Source organism: Pezoporus occidentalis, unplaced genomic scaffold, assembly GCF_034315485.1.
Source record: "Pezoporus occidentalis ecotype Australia unplaced genomic scaffold, CSIRO_AGI_Poc_V1 ctg168, whole genome shotgun sequence".
Taxonomy (NCBI): domain Eukaryota; kingdom Metazoa; phylum Chordata; class Aves; order Psittaciformes; family Psittacidae; genus Pezoporus; species Pezoporus occidentalis.
Window position 1 is genome coordinate 40,904 of NW_026913510.1, and position 23,367 is coordinate 64,270.

The window sequence follows — 23,367 nt, forward strand, 5'->3', positions numbered from 1 at the left end:
AAGGATAGGTGTCCTGGGTTTATCAGTAGCAGTCAGTTTTTCTCCTTCTTGGTAGCTGGTGCAGCACTGTGTTTTGACTTTCAGCCTGGGAACAGTGCTGATAATACTGATGTTTTCAGTTGTTGCTAAGTAATGTTTGCCCTGACCAAGGACTTTGTGAGTCTCATGCTCTGCCAGGGAGGAGGGGAAGCTAGGAGGAAGCAGAGACAGGACACCTGACCCAAGCTAGCCAAAGAGGTATTCCATACCACAGCACGTCATGCCCAGGGGTGGGTAACTGGGAGTTACCCGGAAGGACACGGGGTCTTCTGGGTCAGACTCGTTTCTTGGCGGGTGGTATTTGCCTTATTTTGAAGGGCCATGAAGATGCTCAGGGCTGGAGGAGCTCTCCTATAAAGACAGGTTGAAAGAGCTGGGCTGGTTCAGGCTGGAGAAGAGAAAGCTCCTTAAGGGGAGATGTTAGAGCAGCTTCAGTGCCTAAAGGGGCCTAGAAGAAACCTGGAGAGGGGATTTGGGCAAGGGCCTGTAGGGACAGGCCAAGGGGAATGGCTTTAACCTGCCAGAGGGGAGACTGAGATGAGCTCTTAGGCAGAAGCTCTTCCCTGTGAGGGTGCTGAGGCGCTGGCACAGGGTGCCCAGAGAAGCTGTGGCTGCCCCATCCCTGGCAGTGTTCAAGGCCAGGTTGGACACAGGGGCTTGGAGCAAGCTGCTCTAGTGGAAGGTGTCCCTGTCCATGATAGGTTGGAGCTGGATGAGCTTTAATTTCCCTTCCAACCCAAACCATTCTGTGATTCTGTAATCTAATCTGATTGTAGTTTTTAGCTCTTTCTGGAGTCTGAGGAGTGCTGCTATTTGGAGAGGAAGGTTCATCTGGTCTGTAACAGGAACCTGGGCTGTGATGAATTTCTCTCCTGAGGGTCTGGTCTCCTTGTTCACAGTAGCTGGCTCCTGCATAGGTTGCCAGTTGAGACTAGCCCCCCACTTTCAGAAGACTGAAGTTAGTATGAGTTCCATCCCACTTCTAGTCTTGTCCCACCTTTGCAGTAAAATACTTTATTTCACCAAGGAATAAAATCATGTAGGAGTAATTCCAGCCTTCAGTTGTGTGCAGAGCTATGCTGCATAATAAAAATCACTGATCTCCTCCCAGAGCTGGAGGAGAATATGATTGCATGAAGAATCTTGAGGGACACTGATAGTAGAATCATAGAATAGTTAGGGTTGGAAAGGACCTTAAGATCATCCAGTTCCAAGCCCCCTGCCAGGGGCAAGGACACCTCACACTAAACCATGTCACCCAAGCCTCTGTCCAACCTGGCCTTGAACGCTTCCAGGGATGGAGCATTCGCAATCTCCTTGGGCAACCCATTCCAGTGCCTCACCACCCTCACAGTAAAGAACCTCTTCCTTAGATCCAATCTAAACTTCCCCTGTGTAAGTTTTAACCCGTTATCCCTTGTGCTGTTACTACAGTCCCTAATGAAGAGTCCCTCCCCAGCATCCCTATAGGCCCCCTTCAGATACTGGAAGGCTGCTATGAGGTCTCCATGCAGCCTTCTCTTCTCCAGGCTGAACAGCTCCAACTTTTCTCAGCCTGTCTTCATACAGGAGGTGCTCCAGTCCCCTGATCATCCTTGTGGCCTCCTCTGGACTTGTTCCAACAGTTCCATGTCCTTTTTATGTTGAGGACACCAGAACTGTACTTGTGACCAGAACCTTTCATTTAACTAGTGTTGAGTTTTGGGTGCCACATTGTCCTTTATAGAACAAGCATAAGCCATTAGATGCTGTAATCACAGTGCTGTGTAAAAGCAGCTTTGATCCCAGAGTTGCTATAAATATGAGAGGCTTTTCCTGTATCTGTTATTTAGACAGCCTGCAGATAGTTTGTCTGCAGATCATGTTTTGCATATGAATTTGTGTGGTTGTAAGAATTATTTCTTTTCCCCAGTCCAGTTCTTTAATGAGTCTGGTTTCTCAATTCTAGCAGCACCTTCTTTAAATTAAAACAAGCTAGGAAATATACCAGGATAACTTTTTTTCCCCTTTTCTTTCCAGAAACTATACTTCCTCATTCGAGGTTCTTGTTTAAATTGTCACATGCTGACATGTACTCGAGCTGTGGTTCACTTACTGCTGAGTCAGCTGAAGGTTCTGGAGAAAGGGCTGCTTCATGCTGTCCATGATCTTGAAGTCATTCTGAACAGGGCAAGTACTGTGTAATTCCCCATTCCTTTTTGAGGGGGTAGTCCTGTAACTGTAGAGCTATCCTAATTTCTTTTCTTTTAGTTTTTTAGTATTCTCTTTCTTGTAGTTTTTAGAGCAATGTGCAGATGCAACAGGTTCAGAAATTGAAGAAGAGTTAAATCACCACGTCCAGGAAATACTACAGACTTATCAAATAAAGGATCAATGTTCAAATGTAAGTACAGTCAGTGCCTTTCCTGAGATCTTGGGTTCTGTTGTCCTAAAATAGTGATGTGCAAGAAAGTCTGTCTTTGTGTAGACTCCAGATTTTGTTTTGGAGTTCTGAACTGTGTTATACTTAGAGGACTTTTGGAGTGAAATGGCTGAAATTAAGCTTAAACAGATTTGATTTCCTATTAGTTTAACTATTAGTTTCTGGAAAGTATGCTTTGTGTAGGGAAGTGTTTTTTCTGGAAAGTATGCTTTGTGTAGGGAAGTGTTTTGATGGTGCAAATTTCATATAAGAATAATGTGAAACTGCTGTCAGTACATTACCCGTAGATGTTGGTACTTCTCTGTGGGTTGCTGCAGCTGGTTGGAGCACTGTTGCATCTACCAAATCTGCATGATTACTCACACTGAGATATTTCAAGAGAGTTTTGTAATTGATTTTTTAATTTCAATTTAAATGCAGTTTAATGCACATTGTTAGTTAAAGGAAAATATTAGTGAAGAAGATATTTGAAGTTCTAACATCCTGGAGCATATTTGTTCATAAGCCAAGTTTAATTCCTTAATCACTGGTTTCAGAGCTAACCTTAAGCACTGTGTAAATTATACAGAAGTAATTTTTCTCTATCTTTTACCTTCTTAAATCACATTAGAGAAAAGCTTTAAAATTCAGTACTGCCTTGAAAAATAAAGTCTGTTTCTGAAATAAATTGAAAAAGGAGGATGGTGAGCACTGAGGGGTGTATGTTTCCAGCAAATATGGGAAGATGATGGAAGAAGAGTAGGGATCAAGGCATGAATTAAATAAATACAAGGACTTGCGTACATTGATACTACATCATGTTTGTGTGGATAATGAACATAATTGTGTGATGTTTAATGAATTTTTCATATCAAATGTCTTCATTTATTATTTCATTATTTTAAAGTTGTTTTTTTTTCTTCTTCTTTATCAGGTCAAAAATGTTTGTGAGTGTAGAAATAAACTAATAGCACAGTTCTGGAAAGTACATATGGGTTCAAAGAAATGCCCAAGCTGCAAGTAAGTTTAACTGCATGAGGAAGTAAATAGCTGGTGTAAAGTTAACTATTGTGAACATTTGTATTAACTTTTGTCCACCTTCCCTGGTTTTCTTGTTTTTCCTTGAAGATCTAGGAGATCACTAGTGCGAAAAGAGCACAACAGCAAGCTGACAGTAGTCTACCCTTCTACAGTGCGCCGTAAGTCAGGACAAGAAAGCATTACAGATGAGCCAGCAGGTAAAATGTTTGTCTTCTTCTCAAGCATATTTGCACTTACCTTCCTGTATTTAAAATTCCTAGCTATGCACTTGTGACTCCTTTATAAAAAGTGGACATAAACCAGGAAGCTCAGCAGAAAAGGAGTACCTATGTCATGGTTTAACCCCATCTGGCAGCTAGGTACCACACAGCCACTCACTCACTCCCTCCAAAGTGTGATGGGGAGGAGAATCAGAATAAAGGTAATATCCATGGGTTGAGATAAGAACAGCTTAGTAATTAAAGCACAATATAATGCTCACACTACTACTACTGAGAATGGAAAGGGAAATAACAAAAAAGAGATACAAAACTAAAAACCCTCAACAAACAGCAGGGGTGCACAGCACAACTGCTCACAACCTGCTGACCAATACGCAGCTCAACCTGAGCAGCGATCCATCCCTTCCAGCTAACTCCCCCCAGTTTATATACTGGGCATGACGTGCTGTGGTATGGAATACCCCTTTGGCTAGTCTATGTCAGGTGTCCCATCTCTGCTCCCTCCTGCCTTCTTGTGCCCGTCCTCAGTGGCTGTGACACCACTTTGTTAATTACACAAAGTATTACGTATTCTGAAATGGGATGGACTATACAGCTACATTCTGCATAGGCTGTGTCATGGTCACTCATTGGATTGAATCTTGGAGGGAGTACTTTTAACTTTGCCATTGCTGCTTTCGTGTTTCAGGGATTGAAAGGTTTTCTATGGGAAGGAATGGGGCATTGAAATTTCAGGGTGGAAAAATCTGGATTTATGGACCTTAGCCAAAGCAAGAATAGAAAACTTCATCTGAGGTCATGGGAGAATTGCTCTTTGTCAAGTTGTGTGCTCTGGCTTCCCTGGACACAAGGTTCTGCTGGCCTGCAGGAGGAGTGGAAACTGAGACTTGATGTCTCCAGCTTGTTTAATAAAAAGGATCTTTTTGCTTTTTGCTCACAAATCCACTTGTTTTCCTTCCTCACTGAAATACAGCTAAGCCAGACTCTAACTTATAATATAGATGGCTTGCTGGTGATGCTGTTGTCTCATCCTGTTGGGTATTTCATGGGAACCTTGATCTCACTGGTAATACTTGAATCCCACTTCCATGTTCCCCAGCTGCAGGCTGACACTTGATTTCTGTGTTGGTCAGTGGATGAGATCACTTAAAGAAGGGGTCCATCTCACCATTAATGAAATAAAGCATACACTTCAGATGTTAAAGCTGAGCTTTGTTTCAGTTACTTATACTGATATCCATTAGTCACAGAAGTGGCTTATTTTTTCCATACTGAAAGAGCTCTTTAGTTCATTTCATCCTCCCAGAGAGATTTATTTTGATTATTCCTTTTATTACTTTTCAGTTATTGATGAAAGCCAGTTCGGGAAGAGGGGATACCTGACACCCATGACTGCCAAGGAATATATCCTGGCTCTGTGGAAGAATGAAGGTAATGGTTGTTAAGAGCAATGTTACTTTGGTTTCTATATTATTTAGTGGACAAAGTCTGCAAATGTTCCCTTGTGAACTCCTTATGAAGTCTTTATCTTTTGCCTTAGGTGCTCCTGGCTGCAAAATAGATGGTGTGGCAGAAGGATTGGTGGCTAGTGACTGTAGGGAGCTGGATTCAGTGAATAGTTTGATGAGCTATTCTCAGATTGTGGCTCCCCACAAATCACAATTGTGTTTATAGAGAATTTGATGCTCACATGGTGCTGCCTCTAATATAAAATGGAGTGCATAAGGATTCTCCAAGGGCTGGAGCACCTCTCCTATGGAGACAGGCTGAGAGAGCTGGGCTTGTTCAGCCTGGAGAAGAGAAGGCTCTCGGGAGACAAGAAAGATGTCCCTGGAGAGGGACATCTGACAGGGACATGTAATGGTAGGACAAGGGGGAATGGCTTTAACCTCACAGCGGGGAGATTGAGAACAGGCATTAGGAATAAATTCTTCCCTGTGAGGGTGCTGAGGTGCTGGCACAGGGTGCCCAGAGAAGCTGTGGCTGCCCCACAGTGTTCAAGGCCAGGTTGGACACAGGGGCTTGGAGCAAGCTGCTCTAGTGGAAGGTGTCCCTGCCTGTGGCAGGGGTTGGAACTGGATGAGCTTTAAGGTCCCTTTCAACCCAAACCGTTCCATGATTCTATGAATCACCACTGGTTAAAGACTGAGAATGGATTTAGTAGTCTCTTCTGAGTTCCCTGTGCTCTGAATCTGTCTGCAGTTGCCAGGAAAAACAAAGCAGTATCATGTACCAGTCTGGGCTTTTGGATTCCCAAACAAGTAACAGTGAAAATGAGTTTACTTTTCCTTATTGTATCTTTTTAGGCTTCTTTTTGCGGCATCTCTTCCCTGGGATGGATCCCAATGAGAGTTCAGAGTTCAGCCCAGACATGTTTTTTTTGGATCTACTTGTGGTACCACCTTCAAGGTAAAATTTCCCCCCTAAACCTTTGTAGAAACCACAGGGTTTAGCACATACTTTTTGCAGGAGTTGGAGATGCAAACACCTGTACTGCAGATACTGCTCTGCTAACGTGTTAGTAGAGTGTTAAATATTTAATACTAAAAGCACAGCATGATGATAAGTTTCATTGTAACTTCAAATGAGTTTGTTAAAGGACTAAAATACTAATTATGAAAAAATGTATTTTAGTATTAATATTTGAAATCATTATAGAATACTGTAACTGTGTAATAGTGGTGGAATTTCTTATTAAGGAATCATTCCTCTTTTATGACTATCCCAATGGAATATATGCATTTTTAAATGCTCACTGTTAGTTTATAGGGTTTGTTTTTCATGCATAGAAGACTTGGCTTAAACAGGGGAAGCACAGGTTAGATATAAGGAAGAAGTTCTTTACTGTGAGGGTGCTGAGGCATTGGAATGGGTTGCCCAAAGAAGTGGTAAATGCTCCATCCCTGGCAGTGTTCAAGGCCAGGCTGGACAGAGCCTTGGGTGACATGGTTTAGTGTGAGGTGTCCCTGCCGTGGGATTGATACTGGATAACCTTAAGGTCCTTTCCAACCCTAACTATGCTATGATTCTATGAATGAGGTTTAACATGCTACTTCTCTGTGGCTTTAATCTTCTGAAGTGATTTTGGTCTCCTATAGGTACCGTCCCGTAAATCGCGTTGGAGACCGACTGTTCACAAATGGTCAGACTGTGAACCTGCAGGCTGTTATGAAAGATGCCAGAATAATAAGGAAGCTCTTGGTTTTCATGGCAAAGGAGCAATGCCAGACAATAAAACTTACGGAAGAACAGATCCAAACAGTAAGAGTTGATGGTTATATTAGTCTTTGCTTTTTGGGTGTGTGGGTTGAACTCAGGTAGGCTCCTATTTAAACTGTTCCCATAACAGTTGGAGTGTGTAATGCTGGAGGTGTTCTACATAGGTTCAACCCTCCCATGTCTCTTCCTGCTCACCCACCTGGTGCGAAGGGAAGAACATTTTATGCAGACTCCTTTAGTCATGGGTTTTGTATTAGATTACTGTGTGTGAGACACAATGGGCTCCTGTTACGGGAGAATAAGATACATGCAGTACAAACAGCTCACAATAACACTTTTCCGGCATCTCATCACTAAAAAATGATGGGAGGGGGAAACCACTTTATCGTGTATGCTTAGTAGAGTCATTTGTGATCATGGTTATTTTTGACTGTTTATGTCTAAATAGAACCAAGAAATTCACAAATTAATCAGTAACAAAGCTTGTTTGCTATCTCCCAGTTGACGTGGTCATATAGTAGTAAACAACCATGCCTCTTTTCCTATTTGTTCATCAGTTGTTCTATTGAAGGTTCTTTTATACTGGACTTAGTTTCCCCTGAACTTAGTTTGCATCTGGAATGTAAACCAGTTTGAAAACATTGTTAGTTACTCAGCATTTAGCCAGTAGGTGGAGGCATGTTCTCAAACGTGACAGTCTAATGTGTTTCATATGGGACTGATATATCAACTTTTAGACTATTAAAACAAAGTGATGTGAGTGATAACAGCTCTTGGATTTACATTATTGTTACCTAAGAATAGAACTTTCTGGTAGCAAAGTGATTCGTAGCATGCACTTACTAACCAGTAACATCTGATTTGGAAAGAAGACTGTCACCAGGAACTAATGGGTTAGGAATGATCTTTTGAAATCCTACTGGTATATGTAGCTGTGGTCTTTGGAGATCTTGTATCAGTTTGTAAAAGCTTGACAGCCTGGGGCACTTGGTTGCATTCATTTGAAAGTTAAGCTGACATTGTTAATGCTTTCTTTTATTTATTTAGTGTCTTGAATGAGGTGCAAAATAGTGGCCAGTGTTTCATTTGCTATTTAATACATATAACTTCAGCCTAGTAAACTATATAATTATTATCATTTCAGCTAGTAAAAAGAAGGCATTTTTTGTCAAGTCTAAGTTTCTGATTTCTGTTCCTGTAGGAGACACAAGAGAATAATGAACCTCTGGACCGTTCTGTGCTGACAATGATTCCAGGCCAGAGCATCGCAGACAAGCTGTACAACGCTTGGATTCGTCTTCAGAGCCATGTCAACATTGTATTTGATAGTGATATGGACAAACTAATGACAGAAAAATACCCTGGTATTCGTCAGGTGGGTAGCAGGCAGAATCTTAGAGATTCTGGACTCTGTGTGTCTCAGAGTTAAAATGAGAAATTGATGGAATATGAAATAAGTGGAATATCTGTGGTTAGTACATAGGCATTTTCGTGGTACTCATTACAAATATCTGGAGAGTCTGTCTGCAGATATTACAGAGATGTAACAGATGTTGCAGTGATGCAGCAGATGTTGTGTGCTTTCATGTTTTAACCATTAACTTCTGTTCTCAAAGCTCTTGGAGAAAAAGGAAGGACTGTTCCGTAAGCACATGATGGGAAAGCGTGTGGATTTTGCTGCTCGATCAGTCATTTGCCCCGATATGTACATTGGTACCAATGAGATTGGCATTCCTATGGTAAGAATCAACAAAGGAGTGTTTCTTTTTGGTGCAGCTGGGGACTGAACTATGCTGTAACACTCAGCTACATAGCAAGCAGCTGAAAATGTAGTGATTTTTTGATTCTTCTAGACTTTTTGCTCCCCAGTGTGTCATAGCTGTGTGTTAATAAAGAAGTATTGAAGAGCAGGAAATTCTTACCATTATACTGAACACCACATTTGGGAAAGAGGATTCAAGAAAAGCAAAAGCTGTACTTGCTTCCTGGGATTATGAATTAGTGCAAATTTTATAAGTAGATCCTGTGTCTCCTGTGGTCTTTGTACAGTGTCTCTTGTGACAGGTATGGCAGCCTTAAGAAAAAGCCGTAATAAGATCACCAGCTTAATTCATCCTTAATGATTTTTAACCACAGAGAGGTGACAGCAAGCCTGAATTTGAGTTTTGCATTACATTATCTTTTCTGCTTTCATGTCTGCAAACAGTGGACCTGGTGATAATGCACCTTTTTCCCTGTATTTGTCAGTTCTTCTGTAGAACCTGAAATCATCCCTTCATTTTTTACTTGCTAATTGAGTTTTCCTTTTCTACTGCAGTAGAAAGTCATGAAAAGGACATAATTCTATTCTTATGGTAGAGGATTTTCAAACAGAAATGTATTTATTTGGCATGACAGTAGATTGAGGAGATGCGTCCAGGAGCTGAGAATAATCTGTGTTTACATTGTATGAGTTAACATTTGACACTGGTTTATTGGTGACTTACTACTGTTTTAAGCCAAAGTTGAACAACTTCTCACCTCTTTTCCTTCCTCCCTAGGTATTTGCTACCAAACTGACTTATCCACAGCCAGTCACTCCTTGGAATGTCAAAGAGCTGCGGCAGGCTGTCATAAATGGCCCAAAGGTTCACCCTGGGGCCTCCATGGTCATTAATGAGGATGGATCTCGTACAGTGTTGAGTGCGAACAGCCTGACCCAGAGGGAAGCCATAGCTAAGCAGCTCCTCACTCCTTCTTCAGGTGCTCCCCAGTCAGGGCTGAAGATTGTGAGTATGACAAAGGGCTTGTCAGAGCCCTCCTACATCTGTGGTAGCTTTTGTCCTCGCTTGTGGTTCCAATGGGCCTGCTCACAAAGATCCCCAGGGCAGAGTTATCTTGCCTTTAGTAGGTGGCCAAGAAAAAGTTGGGGGTGTTAGGAAAGTTAGGAAAAAAGGTTGGTACTTTTTAAATGCTAAAACCCATTTTTCTATCCTGAATATCACATGGATAGCTGAGAAAATTGGGGCTGTTCAGCCTGGAGAAGAGAAGCTGTGTGGTGACCTCAGAACAGCCTTCCAGTATCTGAAGGATGCTTGAGAGGAACACTTCATCAGGGACTGTAGCGACAGGACAAGGGGTGATGGTTTAAGACTTGAACAGGGAGATTCAGGTTAGATATAAGAAAGAAATTCTTTACTTTGAGGGTGGTGATGGGGCAGCCACAGCTTCTCTGGGCAACCTGTGCCAGGGCCTCACCACTCTCACAGTAAAAAATTTCTTCCCAGTATCTAATCTAAATCTCCCCTTTTCCAGTTTCAAGCCATTTCCCCATGTCCTGTCAGTATATGCTGTTGTAAAAAGGCCCTCTCCAGTTGTTTTGTAGACCCCCTTTAAGTACTGGAAGGAATAGGTATTGGAATAGTCTTGGCAGTGTTTGTTATGTATACCCCTGTCTCTAGAGATGTGGTAGAGATATAATATTTAAGACTGAGTGTTTCTGTGATGCCAGTTCTCTCGGAACCTGCCACAGGGATAAGCCCAACAGTATTTAGACTGTACAAACAGCTTACCATGCTCCTGTTGACTCTTTTGAGAGTCTCTGTTCTAGATAAGAATATACTGTGTTGTATTCAAACCTGAAATTTTAAGTTGGAGATCCCTGGCCTCTGCTTCAGCTACTGGGTCATAGTATTACCTTACTCTACGCTATCCATTGCTAGGTGTATGGTGACAGGTATTATCAAGCCCAGTGTGCTTTGGTTAAATAGCTTATTTTCTCATTTACAAATGACATCATTTTCTTTCCTTTTCAGTCTGTGATCCCTGTAATGCCAAGGGAGAGGAGAGATTGGTAGAGTGTGGTTTGCAAGCTTTGTTAACTTGGTTTGATCACTGTGGTCTGTGGAGGATGTGCAGCCTTAGAGTGTGGTTTGGTGGAGGGCAGAGGGTTTTCAGGGGCGAGTAGCCTTGATTCTCTTACAAGGCAGAATCTTAACACTAAGAGAAAATGGTTAGTGTGCGTGTATACTTAAGGGTGCTGTCTTTCCAGAGGCATGCATGGAAATGCCCTGTAGGCAGCAACCAAAATTCCCTTGCAGGTATGTCGACATATTAAAAATGGAGATGTCCTTTTACTGAACCGCCAGCCCACTCTCCACAGACCTTCCATCCAGGCTCACCGGGCCCGAATCCTGCCGGGAGAGAAAGTGCTGAGGCTTCACTATGCCAACTGCAAGGCTTACAATGCTGATTTTGATGGGGATGAAATGAATGCCCATTTCCCACAGAGTGAGCTGGGAAGAGCAGAAGCTTACACCTTAGCCTTTACTGATGAGCAGTATCTGGTCCCAAAGGTAAGGAGTACTGGCAGGTAAATCTATTCCTACCTGGAATGACTTTGATGTTTGTTTGCTTGATTGGCTTTGTCTAATGAGATTTCTGGGTTTGAAATTTATTCCAGGTTTCTGTTATGTCTCCACTTGTGGTTCTTTTTGTCTAGCGAAGGCCCAGCACATCCAAACAACCTCATTCCTTTTATATCAATGTCCAGAAGAGATTTAGTAGAGAGCTGTGCTCTGATGAAGAGTTCTTTGCAAATAGCTTCAGTGCTTTTATCCAGCTGGGATCATTCTGGGAGCTGCTAGCACATGACTTATCCCCTCCAATCCTTTTTCTTTGTAACCTCTTTAGGATGGGAAGCCACTTCCTGGCTTGATCCAGGATCACATGATTTCTGGAGTCAGCATGACAATCCGGGGCTGCTTCTTCACCAGAGAGCAATACATGGAGCTTGTTTACCGAGGATTAACAGACAAAAAAGGGAGAATTAAAGTGCTTCCTCCTGCCATTATGAAACCACAGCAGTTATGGACAGGAAAGCAGGTAGTTCATCATGTATTGGGTTAAAGAATGCCTCTGGTTCCAAAGGAAGCAGAATGCTAATGTTAAAACCAGTGCTGCTGCGGTTGAAAAGCTAGATCTCATTGTCTAATCAACACCATATAGATCTTGTTATGTGTTATTGTGCCATGAAAGTCATCTTTCAGTTAAAGATGAATTTGAACAGTACTTTAACTTGTTGCCCTGCAGTGTTGCAGGTAAAAGCATAATGATGCTGTTTACAGGCATGGAAGCAGAAAAGGAATTTGTTGGTCAGAGTAAACTAGGTTATGCCAATCAATGCATTTAAATCTCTGAACTTAAAGGCTGTAGGTGAATATTCTGGCATTTGACTTTTTGGTTGAGATCATCATTATGTTGATGTAATATCTGGGAAGTGAGTGCTCCATTTTCTACTATTAAGGAGAGTTTAACATTCAATCCAGGTACTACATTTCTGAATAATTATGTCACAGCTCATTGATCTTTCAAACATTAGAGTAGGAAGAGGATATTCCTGCCCTATAAATTCAGATTCCAAGCTTTCAAAGCTTTGCTGTCAATGGGGAAGATATGTATGGGACATTTCTATGTCAAATTCTTTACATGGAGAAGGGAATATAGGAAATAGTTCCTGCTACTCTTCCTGCTTCTTTATAGGTTGTTTCTACACTGTTAATAAACATCATCCCAGAAAACCACGTCCCACTGAATCTGACTGGGAAAGCCAAGATTGGTGGAAGAGCCTGGGTAAAGGGACCTGCAGACACATGTCTGAATCTTGATTCCATGTGTGAGTCTCAGGTATGCTGGGACAGCAACTCTGGAGCTTGTGCTGTACTGTGATAAAATTGTATGTACAATGGAGGAATGGGAACGGAGGAAGGTTAAAAGCAGATGTTCAGCAACAGTTCCTGCCAGAAGGTGGTAGTTGGAGGATAGGTGTGGATCGTCAGGACAAACGGTTTTGATCCTGACTGATACAGATTCCCTCTGGGTTTGTTAGACCCATGTGTCTTCGTTGTTTGACTTTACAGGAGGAAAAATGCAGGTGGTGTTAGAAGTCTTACTTCTGCTATCAGTTCTGGAAGTACAGATAATCTGACCATATTTAACTGTTCTCCAGGATGTGGGCTTCTTCATCTTAAACCTATGTTAATGTAGATTACACAGAAAAAAATGTAGATATCACAATAAGATCAAAATTCCTGTTTTCCTGAATAGCTGTGGTTTATTTTTCAGGTTATTATCAGAAAAGGGGAATTACTGTGTGGAGTCTTGGACAAAGCTCACTTTGGCAGCTCTGCCTATGGCCTGGTCCACTGTTGCTATGAAATCTATGGGGGTGAAACTAGTGGGAAAGTGCTAACGTGCCTAGGACGCCTCTTTACTGCTTATCTGCAGCTGTACAGGGGATTTACAATGGGTGAGTAACACAAGGACTAATTCAGCAGTGCTGTAGTGCAGCACCTCCTGACATACACAACTGGCTTTTGATCATTTAGAGTTGTGATCACTTACTCAGACATAGTCAGCTGGTAGACAGCAGTAGTGAGGAACCAACAGACTGCTGTTAGCAGAGGGAAAGGGAAGGAGATCATCTGAAATGAAGAAAGTGATTAATGGACTGTAAGGCACATAAAATATGTCTTGAGAGCCAGGGTGCAAAAACTGCTTAGGAGTGAGCCTGGGATCACTAGGTAGCTAAAACATCAGGAAGAGAGAGGTGGGACTGGAGCAGGAGTGTGGGATTTGCTGAAGATGATTTGAGACTGAGCAAAATAAGACTTTGGGATGAGATAAATAAGGTTCAGCAGAAGGAGATGAAGTACAAGAGACAAGGTTGTAATGGGAAAAGGAGAGCAGGGGTGGACAGAAAGAGTGAAGATAGAGGAGCATGTGACAGGACCATATACTCCTTTGCCTTGCAAAGATGTGTGTAGCTCACTAATAGTGTGTCCCACTTGTCCTCCTGCACCTGCTGTACACTTAACCTGGGAGGAACCCCTGGAGGTGATCTAACACAGCTCCCTGTGCAAAGCAAGTGCTGCCAGGGGAGCTTGTGCAGGGCTGTGTCCACTCAAATTGTGAATATCTCCAGGGATAGTGACTGTACCACCTCCCTGCATCCCTGTGCCAGCATTTGATGGTGTACATTGTCAACATTTCTTTTCCTGTTGAAGAAAGTTTTATTTCCTCATATCTTTAAAGGGCAAACACATCTTTCAGCCTCATCCAGTGCATGCTCCAGCCGTTTTAGTGACCATTTTAGTGACTTTTGCAAGACTCCTTCCTTACAAATAGCTTACAGCAGTCAGGCTTCCAACCTTTCATTTGTTCTAAACTGTTGTGCTCCTGGTCCTGTCATCACAAAGGCCTGTATTTTTAGTTTACCCTTTGAAAAAAGCTAGGAAATGACATCTAATGGGAAGCTTGAAGTGGATGGAAGAGGAACGCCAGTTTGATGAGTTTCGCCTGGAACACATTTGTGCAAGTGCACTGATGAAGATTTTATAGATGCTGTTAAAGTTAAGACTTCTTAAGTTAGGGAGTTGATTTTGCACCCTTAATGCTAAGCTTAGTTGATGTTGCATGGGGTTTTGATAGCCTATGCCTTCTCCCTCAAAAAGCCACCAATTTTTGTTTCCCTTCTCAAACTGCAGTTTAACAATTACTATATCTTTACTTGTGACTTTCTTTTCCAGCTCTTTGCTTTCCAAATCCACCAAGTGTTGTTCCTCCCTCAATTCTTTTTCAGCTTACATCATTATCTGTTTTTTCTGTCTTCCTTAACAGGGATTGAAGATATTTTGGTTAAACCTGAAGCAGACCACAAAAGACACAAAATCATTGAGAAGTCAAGCCGGCGTGGCATTGAAGTGAGTGTCTTGCACAGTTTCTTTCCCTCTATAATTAAAGCTGTTTGAAGTCCTGCCCTATTTAATCACTCCTGCTTAGCACCTAACTCCCCACCTCCCCCCCCCTCCATTTTTTACTCTCAGGCTGTTCGAGCTGCTCTTAATTTGCCAGAAACAGCATCAAGTGAGGAGATTCAAGGGAAGTGGCAGGATGCCCATCTCTGCAAAGACCAGAGGGATTTTAACATGGTTGATCTGAAATTCAAGGAGGAAGTAAACAATTACAACAACGAAGTTAACAAGGTTGGCATCAAGGCATCTGTGTACACTTGTTTGGAGGCTTACTGAGCTAATGTAATGTCTATGAGGGGTGCCTTACCCTTATGGAGGCTGAAGCTTTCCATCTGTCCTCAGCACAAGGCTTCACGTACTGCCTCACCATCTCCACCTTTTCTTCCCTGAATGAGAAGAGGGTTTAATATCCAAGATACTTTTAAACTTATCAATAGGAATGGTTGTGATTATTTATTGTTTCACTTTTTTAAAGCCTTCAACAGGAATTGCTTTGATTTCTTATTTTATTAGTAATGGTTTGGTTTTGTTCCCTTCACTCCACCACAACTCTTTAGGTTTGTATGCCCCTTGGTCTCCACAGGAGCTTTCCAGAGAACAATTTGCAGTTGATGGTACAGTCAGGAGCCAAAGGATCCACTGTAAATACAATGCAGGTAATGATAGCACTTAGCAGCTGTATTTGTTGATGTGATTTGTCCTAGAATATAAGCTGTCGAGAAGCTCTTATGTGGATAACTTCATACCAAAGCAGATTTTTTTTATTCCAGGCTTTGGGAATACAGGCTTTTGGCATGGAAAAACATTGCAAGAATGTAATAAAGACTTCAGTGGGTGATGGAGGAGAGTTAGTGTTTTGAAGGTAGTTCTCAGTACATTGGGTTTTATAGCAACAGCAGACCTTCTTTTTAGAAGAAATGCTGTGGATTGTACAAAGAAACCTACTACAGGAGAAAGAACTTTTCCTGACCTCTGTTGGAAACTGACCCTTCTGTTTTCTTCTCCCACTACCAAATAGGAACTAAATCTTGCTTTGATTTTGTTAGAAATGGCAAGGATGCTTTTTCTTTTTGCTTTCTGCAACACAGACCGCAAGCAAGAAACACCCTATAAAAAGGCCATCTAAAGATCCTGCCTCTGAGAGAGAATGACCTTAAGAGAGGGTTTTGTTTTGGGTTTTTCTGTTCTTAGTACACTGATGCTGAGATGTGGTGAGGGGAATGTAGGGACCTAAAAAACATCTGTTATTTTCAGTTTCACATCTCTTTGTATTCAAATGAACATACAGAATGAGAATGGAAATACTGAGGATGAGTCAAGGAGTTGACATAACTTAAAACCACTGGGTGAGATCTACGTGTCTTTTCTGCCTAGTAGTAGCAAGAACATTGAATGAACATGTCAACATTTAGTTAAAGAATATTTAGGGAACATTTTAATGCTTTTTACTGTGTTTTTCAAGAGCAGTTGGTGAACTTCAGTGAGCAAAAAGCTGGATGGAAAAGTGATGTTTCCTTTTTATCTTTCTATATTCAGATTTCTTGCTTGCTGGGCCAGATTGAGCTGGAAGGTCGAAGACCCCCACTGATGGCATCTGGCAAATCCCTGCCATGTTTCCAGCCTTATGATTTTTCCCCTAGCTCAGGAGGATTTGTGACTGGCAGGTTTCTCACTGGCATCAAACCTTCTGTAAGTTCAATACTGCTGCTGCTTATACTGAAAGTTACTTAAATCTTGGTATTTTAATAGAGAGTGTCTGCAATTAGAGATCAGTTGAGTTTGTTCACCCTACTTTCATATGTAGTGTTTGAGAAAGAGCATAAATTGCCAGTCTTGGTGTGCTTCTGAGCGGGATGCTGATGGGACTGTGCTTCTATTTAGGAATTCTTCTTTCACTGCATGGCTGGCAGGGAAGGGCTTGTGGATACAGCTGTCAAAACCAGCCGCTCTGGGTACCTACAAAGGTAAGAGGTTTGCTTTGGGATTTGAGCCTTTAAAAGGTCCTGTTGGTTGGTTGATAGGGATTTTATTGAACTTAGAAAGTGGCTTAATGCTGAACCCAGGACGGGCTTACTTGCTAGAGGACTAGATCAAGGGGAACTTCATCATCTCTAACTTACCTTTGGAACATAGCAGCAACAACTATTCCTTTTGGAGAAACTTTTTTCCTGGTACAAGTAAAAATGTGCAAATTCCAGGCAACTCTACTTTGTCTTGGCCACAAGAAGATGGAAAGTTTTACTTGTTTCAGAGGGTAGTGGGGGATTATAAAGGAGGGATGCCTCTTTCTTTCAGCCAACTGTTCAGGAGTGACAGCAGAGATAGAGAGTAATTTGCTGTTGCATTTTAAGTCACTTCATCCAAGAAAACTGCAGGAAGCAACATGAAGAAAGCTTTTCAATATCATTGCACATCTCACTTGTGTGTCGTGTCTATGTGATTTTTGGCTTCCAGAATTTCTCATCAGTGTGCTTAATATCTTAATGAAAACAGTATTTTTCATGTTGGAGTTACATCATCCTTGTTGCCATGTATCCTCTTAACAGGGTTCAAATTTGTAATGTTCTTTTCTGTTTTCCTCCGGGACAGGTGTATCATAAAGCATTTGGAAGGACTGGTTGTTCAGTATGACCTGACTGTACGAGATAGTGATGGCAGTGTGGTGCAGTTCCTGTATGGAGAAGATGGGCTTGATATCCCTAAAACTCAGTTCTTGCAACCTGAGCAGTTTCCTTTCATTGCAGAAAACTATGAGGTAGAACATCTGAAGTATGCTTATGGGGTGAAGGGGAAGACTGAAATTCACAGTTAACATCTGGCATAGCTGTTAGGGATCCCACGGCATAGTTGTTTCTCTCAGTCACTCTCAGACTAACCTATGTTTTTATTTGCCATTGTATCCAAAATATGAAAGTGAATGTGAAGTCTGTGGCATGATTTAAGCAGTCCAGTTTCAGCAGAGAACCAAGCCCTTTCCTTGTTCTAACTCTGCACTTGGATTCAACACACATGACTTAGTTAGACGTAAGGAAGAAGTTCTTTACTGTGAGGGTGGTGAGGCACTGGAACAGGTTACCCAAAGAAGTGGTTAATGCTCCATCCCTGGCAGTGTGCAAGGCTAGGCTGGACAGAGCCTTGTGTGATATGGTCTAGTGTGAGTCCCCCCTGCTTATGGCAGAGTGTTGGAACTGGGTGATCTTAAGGTCCTTTCCAACCTAAACCATTCTGTGATTCTTTGACTTTACTCTTCAGTCTGTCAGGTTTGAGTAACTTCCTTTTACCAGTAGCATCACTGCTTATTAAAGAATAACAATTATCACATAATTTTTTCCCCTGGTTGAAAATCAGTTTTGAAAGTTGCTTTGCAGCAGCTGAACATACTGAGTGGCAGCAGATGACCTTTTCAGTTTGCTTTGCCTTTTCGGCTACAACGAGCATAGGGAGAAGAATAATGATGATACAAAGCTGTTTTCTGTAGTATTCACTCTGAATGCTGTTTGTCTTTCATATAATCATATAAATAACTTTCTTACAGGTAATCCAGAAGACAAAGCATCTGGATGAAGCTTTATCAAGGATGGAGTCTCACCAAGCTAGCCAGCAGTTCAAAGCCATCAAAAAGTGGCAAGCCAAGCACCAAAACTCAGTGCAAAGAGAAGGAGGTTTTCTGATGTTTTCCCAAAAGAAAATGGCAAGTGTAAAAGCACAGATTCCAGGGGGTGAAATCAAAAATGGAAGAGATGCTGCTACTTTACAGGTAACACAGAAGCACTTGAATTCACCAAGCTCTTTAAACAAGTTGCAGAGTGTTTCATGGTCTAACTATACCAGCTGTCTTCTGAAGGAGTCCTGTGTCAGTTCTGTGGGTGATGAAGCTGAGATTCATTTATTGAAGTCTCTGGGTACCAGTGCAAGGACAGAGGCCAAAAACAGAATTAAAACCAGCCCATGGATGTGGGTGGTTTCTGGTGATTGTTTTTGTTTGTTTAGTGGTGTGTTGTTTGAGTTCTCATGGACACAGAATTATATCTCTTAGATGGACACACACCTGCTAGCTGGATGAGAGCCTGTTTTAAGTACAAAGATCAAATCCAAGCTGCCTAGGGTGTCAAAAAAGTACTCTTGCTTAAGTCTCTTGGACATGAGGGCACTAATGCATATGTTTTGGGTTCTATATGTATGAACCCAGAATGAAAACAGGTTCTGCTTCATGGCCTCGCTTTTACAAGGAATTTACCCAGGTAGAACATAGACAGCATGAAACTCCACATTGAAGGTGTTGAGATACATAACTCTGTGAGCATGTCTGCAAATGCTCTGCCTAATCACCGGTTCATTTATTTAGCTATGCTGAATTTGTGTTGCTGTTGGTACTTCTGATAACATTCAGAACAATTTAGCTTGGTGATTCATTACTGGTTGTTCGTTGTTTGTTTTGTCTTTCAGTAGATGGGTAGATATAGATACATAGAATCAGGGAATGGTTTGGGTTGGATAGGACCTTAAAATCATCTAGTTCCAACCCCCTGCCATGGGAAGGGACACTTCATTCCAGACCATATCGCCCAATGCTCTGTCCAGCCTGGCCTTGACCACTGCCAGGGATGGAGCATTCACCACTTGTTTGGGCTACCTTCTGTCTTAATATATTCTAAAGCTCAGTGGACAGACTTTCATGTCGCAAGCCAGTTCTTCCATCATTAAGAAGCAAGGCATATAAGCGATAGGTTTAGCTCATTTTCTGTATTGATTTTCCCTTTTAAGTAGGTATTAACTTTTTCCTTTATTAAATGCAATGTTTGAAACATTACTTAAAGACTGAAGAACAGAAATAAAACTGGTCAGTGTGAAAGATGGAGGCTATGTTAGATAATAGTCTCTGCTGGACTGTTGGGGTTGGATGGGGCTTGGAGCAATCTGGTCTCGTAGAAGATGTCCCTGTGCATGGCAGAGGGTTGGAACTGGATGAGCTTTAAGGTCCCTTCCAAACTAAACCATTCTGTGGTTGTATGAACTGAAAATCAGAGAAGCTCCTTTGTCATGCCAGCTTTAGGCTACTGGTGATAGTCAGTTAGAAATAAAGGTTTAAGTATGTTGAGGGAGTTCACTCCCATGTTAAAATCATTCTTAGAGGGCTGTATTTCACTAGTATGGTTAGACTGTTTATAAAGACTCTTGAAGTCATTTAGGATCAAAAGTGTTAAGTACCAGAAAATAAAGAAAAACATATTTGTAGTTGAGTTGATTGCTGTGTTACACCCTTAAGTTTCAGACAGGTAATCTTCTCCTTCGCTATTGCTTGATTGCTGCTGGGTTTGGTCTTACTGTGGATAAACCAGTCTGCTTCACCCTTTCAGTTACTGAAGATGTGGTATGAACTAGATGAGAAGAAACGAAGGAAGTATATGAAGAAGACAGATAAGTGCCCTGACCCAAGCCTTGGTGTTTGGCGTCCAGATACTTACTTTGCATCTGTTTCAGAAGCATTTGAACATGGAGTTGAAGATTATATCAACAAATGGGAATCTGAAAACAGACAAAGTTACGTGCACCCAGTAATTTCTTCTGATAGGTAATAATTTCTGTGTCTTTACTTCTTTGCACTGAGCCAAGAACCACAATACCTATTTTTAACTGAATTTGCTAAAGATGAAAAGTCTTTCTCAACTCTTCCTTTTATTGTGACCTTGTGAAACAAAGTAGTGGGTTTCAGAATGGTTCCTGAAAGCCAGGTGAGCTTAGTGTGCAGTGGAGAGGCCCTGCTCATTTCTTTCTTCCAAACCTTTATTTTCCATGCTGCTAAGGGTTTGGGCAAAGGCTTTATGAAATAACAGTGATATATTGTCCCCCTACATAAAAACTAATACTTTACTGTAATACTTAAAATCCAAAACATGCTTTTGCCACACTTTGGAGTTAGCAGAGTAGTTAACATGAGAAAGTGTGAGCACATGGACTCTCTTGACATTCTGGGAATCGGAATCAGAAGCCAAGGCCCCAGTTCTGTATTGATGGGCTCTGTCAGATCAGACTGGGATTGACAGTTTTACAGCTTCTTGAGTGTATTTATCCATAAAATTCCAGGAGAAGTTGTCTGAAAGAGGTAAATTTATTGACCTGAGCAATGTTCTTTGTTTTGTACATTGAGCTACACTGAGCTCTCAGTGAGCTAAACCTCTCATTTCCTGTCTTCAGATTGAAGGATTTGTTGTATTTAAAGTGGCAGCGATCTCTCTGTGACCCAGGAGAAGCTGTGGGTCTCCTTGCAGCTCAGAGTATTGGGGAACCTTCCACACAGATGACTCTCAACACCTTCCACTTTGCTGGCAGGGGTGAAATGAATGTCACATTGGGTATTCCAAGGTGAGAAAACTGTATTCTCAGTGGGTCCTTTGCCATTTTTGGCACTTAGGTAATAATGCTTAATGTCACTCGGAGGTGTGTATGTAATCCTGAGGGCAAATGATTCTTCAGTTGAATTGTAAATTGTGCCTGGTCACAACTGTTTTTAAGTCTTGCAATTTGACAGTTGGTTTGGTTCATTTTCCAGATAGAAAATACCTGTGAAGGCCCCTGACTCTTATCTGATGTATAACAAATGGCTTATTCATTGCTGTATTTTAGTCAATACAGTATAAGCCTAAAGAAATCGTGCTTTGTGGGTTGGACCTCATCTTCCCCTACTATTAAACCTATTTCTTTCACACACCAAACCTCACCTATGAGATCAGGTATGTTTAGTATTATCACCTCTGGAGGAAGAGACCTGTTTTATAGCAGCCAGGTTTTCCCTGGCTCTTCTGTTTGGTGACAGTGTCTATCAGCACACACATGTTTAACAGCCAGTCATCTGCTTGTTCTGAATAACATGGGTGCTCACCCCAGCTTTGTGGTTAGATGTGTGATGCCTTAGATGGGTGATAGTTGCTTTACCTTAGAGAAGGGAATGGGAGGAAGCATGAGGAAGCATGCACTATGCATCAGTAGGAAAAAGGCTTCATTTGATCTTCTGTTCTGGGAACATTTTAGTATCATTTCTGTTCTCTTCCTGGAACTGGATGATAATGTGATTGAGGCAGCAGAGCTGCTTTTGTGCTGCCCCGAAGAGGAACCAAGAAAGTGAAAAGGAGCAGCTCAATGGTGACCACAGCTCTTGATGCATATGGCTCTGATAGAACTGGCAGTTGCTGCATGCTGCCTAATTAAATGAACCAGGTATTTATGTGATTGCAGAGGGCTTTTATCATTTCACTGGAAAGATCATTCTTTATTTAAAGGTTGCGGGAAATACTGATGGTGGCCAGTGCAAATATTAAAACACCAACGATGAGTGTTCCTGTGTTGAGTACCAAAAAAGCTCTCAAGAAAGTGAAACGCCTGAAGAAACAGCTCACAAGGGTGTGCTTAGCTGAGGTGAGCCTCCTCTTCAGAGTGTCCTTGGAGAGCAGTAAACCAGAATGTCCTGTTTAAGCTCATCAGTTAGTCTGGCCTTGTAGCAGTTTCCTATTTTGAAGGCTTATCTGTGGGTGCAAGATGAGAGGGTCCTTTCTTTTCCCCTCCTGCATACTGAACCAGTGATACCTGCTAGGAAGCGGGCTATTGAAAAGAATTGCAGTTACTGTGTAAATTCAGTTTAAACCTATAGAGCATTGTCACAGGCTACAAAAATCTATAGACTGTAAAGGAAGGGTAATTGTTCACATATGGCCGTAGTATAATGGCAGGGAGGGTTTATGTTTGCTGCCATAACCTTGTTTGGCTTTTTCTCAAGCTTCTTTTTGTCAGTCTCCTGCATTGGAGGAGTTTTGTCTTTGAGACAAGCTAATGTCGCTGCGACTGGCATAGCAGAGACCTTTCTGTTTGTTGGGAGGAGTTTAAGCCAAAAAGAGTGCAATAGGGAAGTGAAAAAGTCCTTTTGCCCAGAAGCTGCCACAAAGCCTCTAGGAAAGTTTGCCTATTAGCCTTGTGTAATTCTGGTCTCCTGTGGGGAAAGCATTGGAATTGAAAGAAATAAATGAAGCATCTTTATTGAAGGAGTAACATTCCTGCTTGGAACTTCTGCAGGTCTTGCAGAAAGTTGAGATAGAGGAATCCCTGCATGTGAAGTGCAAGCAGGACAAACATCGCCTCTACAAAATCAAGTTCCATTTCTTGCCCTATGAATATTACCAAGAGGAGAAGTGTGTGAAGCCCAGAGATATCTTGCACTTCATGGAAACAAGGTAAGTTTGCTTTTAGATACTTGAATACTTGCTCTTCTTTTGTCTTTCCATGTGCATTAAGCATCACTGTGTGGTGTTTATTGCTGTTACTATGGCTTTCAGAGCAACAGCTTCCTGCAGATGTGCTTACAGAAACATCTACACAGCTGCTTTTTATGTCTTGAATAGAAATGTGGATCTGTGGGGTGGTGACAGTACAGAATTGAATCAAGGCAGGTCGTTCACATATCTGAGAAGAGCCATTTAAGCATCATCTTATTTGCTTTTGGATGCTTAAACATTACCAGCAAAAAATGTCTGAATTCTTTAAGTGTCCCTCAGTGCTCTCATTGAATGGAACTAAACATTACTTTGTAAGATTAGTTTTAAAAGATAAATCAGAAAAGGCTGGCTTTCCCGAGCCCCCCTTCTCTCTTTTTCTCCTGCTTCCTTCC

General features: G+C 41.7%; 1 protein-coding gene across 2 annotated transcripts in view; it reads left to right on the forward strand.

Annotated features, from left to right (window-relative positions):
* POLR1A (RNA polymerase I subunit A) overlaps positions 1-23,367 on the forward strand; it is a 36,097-nt gene that overhangs the window by 2,152 nt on the left and 10,578 nt on the right. Inside the window, exons 3-27 of one of the 2 annotated variants that reach the window (XM_062613492.1) lie at positions 2,059-2,208; positions 2,315-2,422; positions 3,375-3,460; positions 3,569-3,678; positions 5,047-5,133; positions 6,009-6,111; positions 6,801-6,963; positions 8,123-8,296; positions 8,538-8,660; positions 9,462-9,689; positions 11,001-11,255; positions 11,593-11,784; positions 12,442-12,585; positions 13,024-13,207; positions 14,578-14,660; positions 14,784-14,942; positions 15,269-15,367; positions 16,248-16,400; positions 16,593-16,675; positions 17,301-17,466; positions 18,247-18,468; positions 20,069-20,283; positions 20,907-21,074; positions 21,989-22,124; positions 22,776-22,933. In XM_062613492.1, the coding sequence (XP_062469476.1) occupies positions 2,059-2,208; positions 2,315-2,422; positions 3,375-3,460; positions 3,569-3,678; positions 5,047-5,133; positions 6,009-6,111; positions 6,801-6,963; positions 8,123-8,296; positions 8,538-8,660; positions 9,462-9,689; positions 11,001-11,255; positions 11,593-11,784; positions 12,442-12,585; positions 13,024-13,207; positions 14,578-14,660; positions 14,784-14,942; positions 15,269-15,367; positions 16,248-16,400; positions 16,593-16,675; positions 17,301-17,466; positions 18,247-18,468; positions 20,069-20,283; positions 20,907-21,074; positions 21,989-22,124; positions 22,776-22,933 (3,749 nt within the window). Of the gene's footprint in view, positions 1-2,058; positions 2,209-2,291; positions 2,423-3,374; positions 3,461-3,568; positions 3,679-5,046; positions 5,134-6,008; positions 6,112-6,800; positions 6,964-8,122; positions 8,297-8,537; positions 8,661-9,461; positions 9,690-11,000; positions 11,256-11,592; positions 11,785-12,441; positions 12,586-13,023; positions 13,208-14,577; positions 14,661-14,783; positions 14,943-15,268; positions 15,368-16,247; positions 16,401-16,592; positions 16,676-17,300; positions 17,467-18,246; positions 18,469-20,068; positions 20,284-20,906; positions 21,075-21,988; positions 22,125-22,775; positions 22,934-23,367 lie in introns of those variants that run through there. The other variant, XR_009963782.1, reaches the window with a different exon arrangement.